This window comes from Syngnathus leptorhynchus, chromosome 13, assembly GCF_054491065.1.
Source record: "Syngnathus leptorhynchus isolate UIUO chromosome 13, UIUO_Slep, whole genome shotgun sequence".
Classification (NCBI taxonomy): Eukaryota; Metazoa; Chordata; class Actinopteri; order Syngnathiformes; family Syngnathidae; genus Syngnathus; species Syngnathus leptorhynchus.
This window is the reverse complement of record NC_141207.1, coordinates 7,343,617-7,353,603: the sequence shown is the minus strand read 5'-3', so window position 1 is coordinate 7,353,603 and position 9,987 is coordinate 7,343,617. Positions and strand designations below refer to the sequence as shown.

General features: G+C 42.5%; 5 protein-coding genes and 1 non-coding gene across 9 annotated transcripts in view; 3 read left to right on the top strand and 3 right to left on the bottom strand.

Moving 5' to 3' along the window:
• The first annotated feature begins 645 nt into the window (after positions 1-645).
• Positions 646-2,875, top strand: LOC147047260 (uncharacterized). Its single transcript, XM_085928821.1, has 3 exons — positions 646-845; positions 1,099-1,153; positions 1,251-2,875. The coding sequence occupies exons 1-3, from the start codon at positions 666-668 to the stop codon at positions 1,520-1,522; spliced, it is 507 nt and encodes a 168-aa protein (XP_085784947.1). The 5' UTR covers positions 646-665; the 3' UTR covers positions 1,523-2,875.
• On the top strand, positions 1,700-1,771 carry trnae-uuc (transfer RNA glutamic acid (anticodon UUC)). The gene has a single exon. It is a non-coding gene; the product is annotated as a tRNA-Glu (tRNA).
• On the bottom strand, positions 2,083-4,173 carry faslg (Fas ligand (TNF superfamily, member 6)). The gene is made up of 4 exons (XM_085928818.1): positions 3,802-4,173; positions 3,539-3,593; positions 3,401-3,463; positions 2,083-3,317 (listed from the first exon to the last, which is right to left on the bottom strand). Exons 1-4 carry the CDS (start codon positions 4,021-4,023, stop codon positions 2,890-2,892), a joined length of 768 nt encoding a protein of 255 aa, XP_085784944.1. The 5' UTR covers positions 4,024-4,173; the 3' UTR covers positions 2,083-2,889.
• Positions 3,222-9,987, top strand: part of plpp6 (phospholipid phosphatase 6) — a 42,644-nt gene continuing 35,878 nt past the window's right edge. For all 3 annotated transcript variants that reach the window (XM_085928813.1, XM_085928815.1, XM_085928814.1), the window contains exons 1-3: positions 3,222-3,513; positions 3,835-4,049; positions 6,181-6,257. The gene's annotated coding sequence lies outside the window, so the exon portion shown is untranslated. The remainder of the gene's footprint in view (positions 3,514-3,834; positions 4,050-6,180; positions 6,258-9,987) is intronic.
• LOC147047258 (uncharacterized) lies at positions 5,150-6,779 on the bottom strand. Of its 2 annotated transcripts, XM_085928817.1 has the most exons (5): positions 6,592-6,773; positions 6,419-6,459; positions 6,266-6,340; positions 6,013-6,202; positions 5,150-5,712 (listed from the first exon to the last, which is right to left on the bottom strand). In XM_085928817.1, exons 1-5 carry the CDS (start codon positions 6,656-6,658, stop codon positions 5,366-5,368), a joined length of 720 nt encoding a protein of 239 aa, XP_085784943.1. In that variant the 5' UTR covers positions 6,659-6,773; the 3' UTR covers positions 5,150-5,365. The 2 variants fall into 2 exon arrangements, with proteins under 2 accessions (XP_085784943.1, XP_085784942.1); XM_085928816.1 differs by having other exon boundaries at positions 6,013-6,340; positions 6,592-6,779.
• On the bottom strand, positions 8,097-9,968 carry jun (Jun proto-oncogene, AP-1 transcription factor subunit). Its single transcript, XM_085928812.1, has one exon. It carries the CDS (start codon positions 9,653-9,655, stop codon positions 8,699-8,701), a length of 957 nt encoding a protein of 318 aa, XP_085784938.1. The 5' UTR covers positions 9,656-9,968; the 3' UTR covers positions 8,097-8,698.

The following is a 9,987-nucleotide window of genomic DNA, read 5'->3' as shown; positions in this document are numbered from 1 at the left end:
AAAGTGTTGCAAAGTCCAATCTGTTATTTTTAACCGACTGATAACGCAATGCAAAACTATAAAAGTGATGAAACCCATCGCACGGAATCTCGGTGAACAGGTCGAACAGCTGTGGGTGGTGGGGGCGGAACAATAACAGCCATAAAAAAAACAAAAAAACGGAAGTGACCGAAAGTTTCACCCGAGAGAGTCTGCCAATTAATCTTACACTGAAACGCAATGCAGACTTTCAGAATTTCCCTCTGATGATGAAACGCTCGCTTGTTTTTATTTCAATCATTCTTGAGTGACTTTGCATGCAGGTCCAGAGTTACCAGTCTGAAGATTCTGGCAAACTTTTCCATTAAGTTTTATTTCAAGTTATTTGTTTTTCTCGTGGCAGGAAAAAAAATGTCAGTGATAATAAGCGAGTGCTATATTAAAGGTGATTTAAGAGCTTTCTACCGTCATTTATTAAATGAAATCCTTTAGGGGCCCAGACGCTGTTGTGGTCGTTTTGGGTTTTTTTTTACGCTTACAGGTATTCCCTCTACTTTATTGCCCAGAGAGGGAAATTGCTGATGCCGGGATTATGTGACGTGTGTTTTTGTGTTCCAAGTGTGGGCGACTTGTTGTCACGCCCTTATAAAAGCATGCGATCTGTATGAGTGTCAAGATTAGTGCAAATGGAAGAACATCAGGTTGAAGCAATGCCCCAGGAAGAATTTACCATGTTGGGCGAGAATGGAGGCATCAACCCGGGTGCAAGCAAGAAGAGTGCGTGCATCAGACGCGCGGCGGCCATGATTGGAGCGCTGTTGTTAGTGGCTGCCGTACCACTCATCTATTTGTACTCAAGCAACCAGGTGAGACACTTTGTGCACTTACTGCAAACTTGTTTCATGCAAAGTTATTGTTTTGGAATGGTGTGCATGCTTATATTTGCAGAGCAGCCTATGTATAGTTTGGAATAAAACTCTTGCTGATCAAGATTGGGTTTTGGTTCAGGGTTGGGTTCAGGGTTGGGATGAGATTGTGATTTGATTTAATGGGAAAGGTTGAATCGAAAATCCATAGATTTCATCCAACTAACGTTATCTTGCCAATGTGTCTTTGCAGGACGTTAGAACAGCAAGCAACAGAGTCAAAATTAACGTGACATGTTCTATTCAAGGTGAGCCTTCTGTTTCTATTCTCAGCATCCAGCAGCAGTGTGGCAACTGCTGACACATACTTTAAAAAAATATATATATACATATTTTCCTCCCTAGAGAGTGATGGACAAGAAGAACACCACATCTTCACCGTGACCCGAGCGACCACCTACTTGATCTACGGATGGCTGGCTTTCTCTGAGGAGGTCAAAGAAAAGGATGTGTTCCTCAAGCAGACGTACGAAGGGAAAGAGATTGTCCTTCAGACCAAGCCCAGAACTTCCATAGTCTTCTTCTTCGATAAGATCAAACTGGTCGACGGTAGCAAAGTGAGCATCCAATTCAGTGGCCAGCACGTCAACGGCGCCTTCCATATCTATGAACTTTAACAGATGCCCTCGTTGTGCTGCTTTTCACACGGAAGTAGAAATAATTTGTTTTTACATTAACAAATGCATGTAAGCCTATATGTCGAAAAAAGAAACCACACTTCACAAGTGACGTGTTCATGGTTCAAATGATACAAATTATTCCGTCTAAGATATTTGTTGCGGACGATATATCGCTCCCATATGGTCTAGCGGTTAGGATTCCTGGTTTTCACCCAGGCGGCCCGGGTTCGACTCCCGGTATGGGAAAGCGTTTTGGACTCGTTGATATATTGTTTAAAATAGCTAATCCTTAGAAATTACTCAAGTGAATAAAATGTCTTGTCGTCGTTTTCTGAAACGATTATCTTCATCTGGCGCGACAGGTCATTCAATTTTATAATTTAATGGACATCGTTTTGTCCAATCAAGTGAAACCATTTTTGTAGTTCTGAAGAAACACCAACAGGTGAAGCTATTGCTCTGAAAACTACTCGCCATCACGTGACTATCATGTCTCCTCTGAGTATGTTTTTTTCACCCTGCAAATTATGAAAACAAATATTACAAAACTTCCCAACATGTGAAATCATTTTGTAAAATGTCCATTACAAAATGAAGGCTTTATTTAAATATTAAAAAAAATATGAAACTTTTTTTTTTACAGCATGTGAAACTACCTGTTAAGAATGAATGGAACATAAAATAATGATAAAACAATTAAAACGTGGGAGGAAAAAAAAAAAGTGAAACATTGGCGATGATTTGATCAAAACAGATTGACACTGCCGACAGATAAACTCGCTTAACTGATGTTCAAAGTTTTTGCTGACTTTTGCGGGTGCAGTGCAAAGAAAAACTGCCGCTGCCGCTGTCACCGCAGGCTCAAGACCCCGATGACAATATTAGCACAGGAAGGAAGTGTCTGCCATGACACCAAGCCTCCTGCTTCTGTACCATGCAGCCAAGCGCCTTCGTTTCACTGGCATGCAAAGCAAACTCAACGTGCACATATATCACCCACAAAAACCCAGTAGAGGCTTTAACAAACATTTGTGTCATCGTTGCAAAATATTGTTGGTTGTTTCGTTGCTTCTTTATAGTCATTCCAAGAATGAAATTGTGATGACAACCATAGAACGGAAAATTACGTGGACAAGAAAATTGCGGTTAAACCACTTTCGTTTCTTTACTTGACTCAAATGTGATGAGATAATACTAGATATACTGCTTTATAAATAAACTTGAGTTGACATAAGCCTGCCTTTTGTCCTCAACGACTCGTGTTGAATAAATATAATGCTACACACATCATATTAGTGTTAATGATCTCTTTTTGGCAGCAATGTGATGACGTCATTCCGATTGATTCCAGGGCCGTGTCCCAATCAGATTTGGTAGAGTCCGAAGAAGTTGCCGTGATTGGAGTGACTAATAAATTGGGGGTGGGACACGTTGACCAGGATCCTGTCATTCTGGTGGAGTCTCAAAGTCGACGCCAGGTAACTATCGGCGGTCCAAGCGTGGCGCTCTTTCGCATCGCTCCGCCGGGAGCAAAACCCGGCCCGGTGGGCCTCCATTAGGGTCTTGTCCGGGGTCGACGGTGACCTTACAAACACTTTGTGTTCGAATGAGGACGTGGGTGAGCAATGCTTGAAGATGAGCTCCACCCGCGAGTACACATGGTAGAGTCCGCTCTGATTAACGTGCAAGGCGCCATCCCGCACCTGGTAGGCCACGCCCCCACCGGTGAAGGCAACGCCGACGCGTGGCTCCCAACGCAGCGTTTTGTGAAAGATGTGTTTTTCGATTCGCCCTGCGTCACAAATACCCAGAAACTGTGTTATGTTTGATTTTGTGTGCTTTTTAAAACTTTATCTGAAATAGAAACTTTCTTACCTATTACGTGAGCCGCAGTTCTTTCTTCATTTTTGTTCCCCCCTCTTCCAGCTTCATCCAAACCTTAAAAGGAGGCCATATTACGTCATCAATTCAGATGTGAGAACAGTTCGGTGAGTGATTTTTGTCACAATTTACCGATTTGTTTCTCAGCTCTGCTCAACTCCTGTGCTTGCTTGAACTCGCGTGACATCTAAGACAAACAAACATCAAACATCTTTGCTCACGTTCTTCAAATTAAAAGGACACCACATCCTGTCTCTTTGAACAACTGACCTCAAAGTCAAACCACAAAGTTGAGATTTCACAGCACAGACATATAATGTGCATTGAATTAAATTGACCTGTAAGTGCATTTTAGGTTCATTGTGAAAACTTCATCAACTTTCTACCTTACTCACATCCTTCAGCTGCATCTGCATGTTGTACATCAGGTAGCCGCCAAAGCCCAGCGCTGCAAACACCAGCAGGAACAGCAGCAGGACCACCGCGACGAGCGTGGGGATGCCACCGCCCAACCTTCGACGCTTCTGGTGCCAGTTGGGCAGTTGACCCGGATGCTGCTGCGGAACTCCATCCACGAAGAACATCTGTTGAACGGGACGGCTCTGGTCGCAGTTCATGGCGCCGCTCCGAATGCGAGACGTAGGTAATGTGACGACGTGTCATTTGCGAGCAATACCGCCACCCACAAAGTCCTCCCCCTTAAACGTATAAGCCGGTCTGCATGTCAATGATGCCTTGAGACTTTGCGCTTTGAATTTGCTTCAGGACGTGAGTCACAGTCATCTGTCCTACTTCTATCGAATACCTCCACCTCTTTACGTCCAATCTCGTAGGCATGAAATGGAGTGGAAAAGATGATCAAAATTGAAATCAGGGAAAAAAAAGTAGAAAATGCAACAAAAAAAGTGAAATATTTGGCATTTTTGTGACCCCAAAACAATTTTTTTGTGACGTGAACTACAAATTATAACCAAAATGTAATTTCCACCCCCCAATTGTAAAAAAAAATGTCATATGAAATGAAACGTTGCAAAATTTGATAAGATTTAAAATATGAAAAAATATCAATGAAAATGTTTCCAATGTTTGTAAAATTTTAATCATGTGAAAGATATATTTCTAATTATAAATACACTAATAAAACACAAGTTTTATCAAGATATATTTCTAATTATAAATACACACATTACACACCAGTTTTATATATACATCTGTGTGTGTATATACTTCAACTTGTGATCATAGTTATGAAAAAAGGAAGACTCATTCTGAAAGGCTGACAAGCGTTCACGCAGCATCGTATGCAAGCAACGTGACAATGCTGACAAAGCCCTACTTAGGAAAAAAAAAAAAAAAAAAAGACTTCCTACACGTCATTGTAGAGAACGCTCTTCACACTGTTTTCTAGGAGTTTTCTCACACACTCTTTGCATTGGACATTTCTACGTTAGTGGCTCGCAACTTGAGTCTTTATAAATAACAAAAAAAGTCATTTGACCTTTCTATGCACAAAACAACCCAAAAACTCTCAAACCAATAGTCAGCTGTTTCTTTGACGCGCAATTACCGAAAGCGCTTTTTGCGCTGGCATAACGGCTACGCTCAGGCTATGGTTAGCCGGTCGCGCAAAGTTGTGCCGTGTGAACGTATCGAGTGGCTTCGCGAGTAGACTGGAGCCACTGAATCATTGCAAATGTAGAGAAGCTTGTGGTCACGCATTAACAAGAAAACGACACGGAAAGGCAGTGTGACACTTTTTTTTTTTTCTTTCCAATGCTGATCAAAAACCAGCGCATGGGAAATCATGTCAATTGGACACAATTATGCATCAGCAAGACCCTTAAGAAATCTTTTAAATAAATTGAACAGAATTTTGCATTGTACAATGCACAAAAAAAAAAAACAGTAAATTGTCTTAACAAAAAATTTACAAATGTCCATAATGTGAAAAGAACAAAATCACGAGTCTGAGTCCTCCCCAGAAGAAGAGTAACAGTCCAAGCCAAGCACATGGCCAGGGGAGGATTTCCCAGCTGTCCTCTGAGGATTTTCCCCTCTGTCTTCTTTCACGGCCGCCATGTTACCCAAATTAGGCAAAGAACGCTGAAGCACCTTCGCTAGGTTTTGCGTTTGGGAGACGTCCTGTTGATCCGACGATCCTCTGAACGCCGCGGTGACCATCGCCAGACGCGTGCGGTCAAAATTCAGGGGCTGGTCTTGTTCTCTGGAGGCCACCTCGGTGGTCGGCTTGGAAACTGGCAAACTGTTTTGTGAGTGGCTGAACGCTGCGACTTTTGCCTTCTTTGCTGCGAATGGAAGGAAAAGAAGCTTCAAATGTCTTGTTTGTTGTGTAAAATGTTGATCTAAAAAGCTCAAATCTGGCAAGATGGAGAACATAAAATGAAAAAGTCTATAGAAAAAAACTGCCACAAGATGACGCCAAAAGACCTTTTAAGAAACCAGCGCCGCTTTATCATCTCTTGAAAAATCTGAACTGAGCGTTTGAGTTCACATTATTCAAATCGATTCTAAAACATTTTGAGCTAAACATTAGGGCTTGATCTGTCACCCTGAAGGTCACAATTGTTTTGATTGCTTGTACTTACCAATGCTCGTAGACTCTTCCACGTCTGCTCTCCTTTTACAATAAGCCCTGGGGGTCCAAGGTTTGTGCTTGCAGGTGGGGTCAAGTACTCGTAGCTTGGTCACAAAACTTTTATACTCCCGTTCCAAGGCCTCTATCTTCAGCTGAAACTCTTTTATCTTCCTCTCAGGATAATGTGCAAGTTGGGATTGCTGAAAAGGGGAAACATGCAACATGATAGCGATTCTTGCCGTGAAAATATTCCAAGTAAGTACCTGCAAGTAATACTCCATGTCTTTCTTGATGCTTGGGATCCACTTCTTCACAGAGGAAGCCGAGTTAAGTGTGCACTGGAAATCAATAGTTTTAAAGAGAAAAATCAGCATCAATATAATGATCAAGTCAAAATCAAAACAGCGATTTATTACCAGCTTGGGTCTTCGCTCCTGGACATCTTTTAGGCGACCCTCTGTCATGTAAAATGGCAGCACTTAATTGCACAATCATAAGAACAGCTCATATGTGATAGTGTGTGAACACCTAGCAGGTGAAGCTAACGGGTCGCTAAATGTCAACTAAACTTCGTTACAAGCTGCGTTACCTTCTCTCTCTTTCTGCAGCCAAAGTCTGTTTAAGCGTCCTTGTTGCTTCTCTTCATTTCGAGCCATTTTCAATCGCTCCAGACGGAAAACTGAGCACGAGAAAGTCGCAAAGCGAAAGTAAACAATGTCACGTGATGAAGACGTCACGTGATGTACTCTCGCGGTAGTAACGTGAGAAGTTTTTTCGATCACTAAGTGTCCAGTTTTTACAAATTTTGGGTTATTTAGACATTTTTGGTTACTGAGACATTTTAATGAGAGAACATTTATAGTTTTGAAATTATTGAATGTAATTCAATGTAACCGTGATCACGACATATAATCAAAACATACAATGTGTTAAATTAAATACAGTTATTCCATCACTTTGAAAAAAAGATAATTGTGTCTTTTGGGAGGGAAAATTGATGATTTTTTTATTTTTATTTTCACGCTTTGACATACAACTCGGGGTTTACCGTATTCAAAGGAGATTACACGAGTGGAGTCATTTACCGTAAAACACGCCCTCTTTATCGTGACGTCGATCATCCGAGCGAGCCCTCTCCTTATATGGTAAGGCAAGGACACCATTTTCCGGAATGATGTCATCTGGTCCCACGTTTCGGCAATCGGATCAGGATAATAATTAGGCAGACGGATTAGAAAAAAAGATGCTTAAATGTGGGCACATTACTTATTCAACAGGACTTTTTAAAAGATAATTTAAATGCATGGTGGGCCAGATTAAAGAAAACAATGATTCATGATTATTCTAGTAACAAATAGATGAAATAGCAAAATAGAATATTTGTATTTATATTGACAAATGAAATGTTAGATGGGCTTTTAAATCTATGGAAAGTAACGTAATAAAATGGTGTTTAGTAGAATCACGTGAAAATGTGAAGATAAGAGGACTGTTGTCGTCTGGTATTTAAGTGTGTTCACAGGCGGTTTGATTTCCAGCACATGATAAACTTATTCAGCCACCTCCACCCACTATTCATAAATAATTGTACACTAATGGTAGGGCACATTTATTTTATGAGCTTGTTTCGTAACTAACTATACGTAACACGCATTTCCCTTTGTCGACAAAGTCCAATAACTTTATTGTCAAATGAAGTGGTATGTGTTTTTTTTGTCAACTTTTAGTGTCTTAATAATTGTTTCCCATCCTCACTGTTATTTCTATTTCAAATTGAAAATGGTGACTAATTCTTCAGTTTCAATTGCATCCCATTCAGTTTTTTTTCCTGTATTTGCAAAACAGTGCAGGAATTCCAGTCGTAGTTAGTGTCCACTTTTGTCAATATGAGATTTCACAGGCGTGGTAGCCCAGCCAGATTTAAAAAAGAAGTCCAGTTTAGAGAAATCTCCTCTCGTCCATAGATCAATACTAATGGAATTTAACTAGCAGGTACTACAGTGCACCTCCCAGCTCTTGCAACATGTTACAACTTGCCTTATTGTTCGGCTATGACACACCCACACACCAAGAAAACAGGGAGAGACCATGAACTCATTTTAGACAGTTTATTTTCTTCTTAAATATTGATGACTTTCAAACATAAAAAAAAATTATACTTATTACAAATGGTAAACATAAGTACTCCGAGTTGATCTTATATACATATAGCAATGAGTGAAACCTCATTAAACAAAGTTAATCTTGAATATTCTTTCTAACTTCTTACAATAAAGAAAAAGTTGTGTTGTAACTCAAGAAGTCAGACAATGTGTCCCCTCCCCAAAACGTGTGTCCAGATGCTTAGGAGCTGGGCCAATAATGATGATGAGCTGCAGCAAGAAAACAAGTCCATTGCAGGTTCATATCAAGTCGGCTCTAATACTGAATGTATTCTCCACTGATCCGTGAAAAGCAAGAGAAAAAAAAAAGTCTTGTCCAGTTTGACAACACAAACAGAAAAAAAAGTTCTGTTTTGTCGCCAGCATGACCAGATCATCCCTCTCTGGGACTGACCTCATGGCACTGGGATACTTTTTTTTTTTTTTTCACAGCCCATCGTTCCTTCCAGACAGTGCGGCGCCGCGTCATCCCAAACTAGGTGCAGGATTTTTTTTTTTTGGTTCAACTTAAAAAAGTTTTGTCTTCTCGACGGTTCAAAAGGTCTGGAGTTGCTGCGTTAACATGAGCTGACAGCCGCTGTTGACGTGGTTCATCACCTTTTGCTTGAGTTGCGCCACCTGTTCCCGCAACATGTTGGCAGTAGACGCCAGTTCAGAGTTCTGAGACTTGAGGTTCTTCACTTTATCCTCCAGCCGCGAGATGCGCTCCAACTTCCTCTTGCGACACTTGGAGGCGGCGATGCGGTTGCGCTGCCGCTTACGCTCAGCCTTGATGCGCTCCTGGTTCTCCATGTCAATGGGGGACAGCGGAGGCGTCTCACCCGGCATCTCAGGCACAGTTTGCGGCTCTTCCTTAAGCGCAGTGAGCATCGGGAGATGGGAGGAGGAGCTGGAGGAAGAGGTCGATGAGGATGGCTGGGCGTAAATCGGGAAGGACGCGCTTGGGGCTGTGGAAGTGTAGCTCAGTGCTGTGGTGGTGTAACTCGGGACGGAGGAAGTGTAACTCGGAGATGACACGGTGCTGATAGCTGGCTGAAACGTGTTTAAATCCTCGTAAACCGGCGAGTCAGAGCGCACGGTGCCGCTGTACACAGCCGCCACTGACGGCGCCGCAGAAGTGACGCTCACCCCGGGCATGTGTTGGTGATGGAGCTCGGCCAGGGCGCGCACAAAACCCTCGGCGAAGCCTTCCTGCTCGTCGGTGACGTTCTTGGGGCATAAGAACTGCGTCGGTGTCGGCGTGGTGGTGATCAGCCCGTTGCTCGACTGGATGATGAGCCGCTCCAGCTCTGGGGAGGCCAGCTTCAACAAGCCCACGTCCGGGGAAGTGAGCAGATCGCCGGCTCTGGCCCGTAGGTGAGGCTTCAGGCTACCGACGGGGTCGGACAGGTTCAGCGTCATGTTGTGCTTGAGCGCCTTGGAGCCGCTGTATCCGTAGCCAGCACCGTTGAGCGAGTCGTCGTAGAAAGTAGTTTCCATTTTCGTATACATAGAAGTGAAACCGAAAAATACAAATAAACGACTTCCTGGTTACCAGCTGACGTCCGAAAATTAAAAAAAAAAAAAAGTCCCAGCGATATTGTTCAGAACACACACTTTTCGCCACGCGAATCAACACTGACTAATCACAGTGTTGTTGTCGTTTCAGTCAAGCTCGAAGAAGTATGTTCAAGTCTTTTAATGAAGAATCCGTTTGGAGTGTTTGTCTGTCCAACTTTTCTCAGCTTCTCCGTGCGGTGGTAGTTGCCCCTTGCGCGGTCGTGTATATATTCTGTCTTCTTCCAGCGTGGAGGCAATCCTTATGCCGCCGCTGCCTCTCCGAA

Excerpts from the sequence above, each read along its gene's own strand:
- faslg (XM_085928818.1), bottom strand. The coding sequence starts at position 4,023 with ATGAACTGCGACCAGAGCCGTCCCGTTCAACAGATGTTCTTCGTGGAT. Across the intron at positions 3,594-3,801 it reads TGCAGATGCAGCTGAAGGAT|ATGTCACGCGAGTTCAAGCA; the intron begins GTGAGTAAGGTA and ends TGTTTGTCTTAG. Across the intron at positions 3,318-3,400 it reads AACTGCGGCTCACGTAATAG|GGCGAATCGAAAAACACATC; the intron begins GTAAGAAAGTTT and ends TTTGTGACGCAG.
- LOC147047260 (XM_085928821.1), top strand. The coding sequence starts at position 666 with ATGGAAGAACATCAGGTTGAAGCAATGCCCCAGGAAGAATTTACCATG. Across the intron at positions 846-1,098 it reads ATTTGTACTCAAGCAACCAG|GACGTTAGAACAGCAAGCAA; the intron begins GTGAGACACTTT and ends GTGTCTTTGCAG. Across the intron at positions 1,154-1,250 it reads CGTGACATGTTCTATTCAAG|AGAGTGATGGACAAGAAGAA; the intron begins GTGAGCCTTCTG and ends TTTCCTCCCTAG.
- LOC147047258 (XM_085928816.1), bottom strand. The coding sequence starts at position 6,658 with ATGGCTCGAAATGAAGAGAAGCAACAAGGACGCTTAAACAGACTTTGG. Across the intron at positions 6,341-6,418 it reads AGGAGCGAAGACCCAAGCTG|TGCACACTTAACTCGGCTTC; the intron begins GTAATAAATCGC and ends ATTGATTTCCAG. Across the intron at positions 5,713-6,012 it reads GGAAGAGTCTACGAGCATTG|CAAAGAAGGCAAAAGTCGCA; the intron begins GTAAGTACAAGC and ends TTCCATTCGCAG.
- jun (XM_085928812.1), bottom strand. The coding sequence starts at position 9,655 with ATGTATACGAAAATGGAAACTACTTTCTACGACGACTCGCTCAACGGT.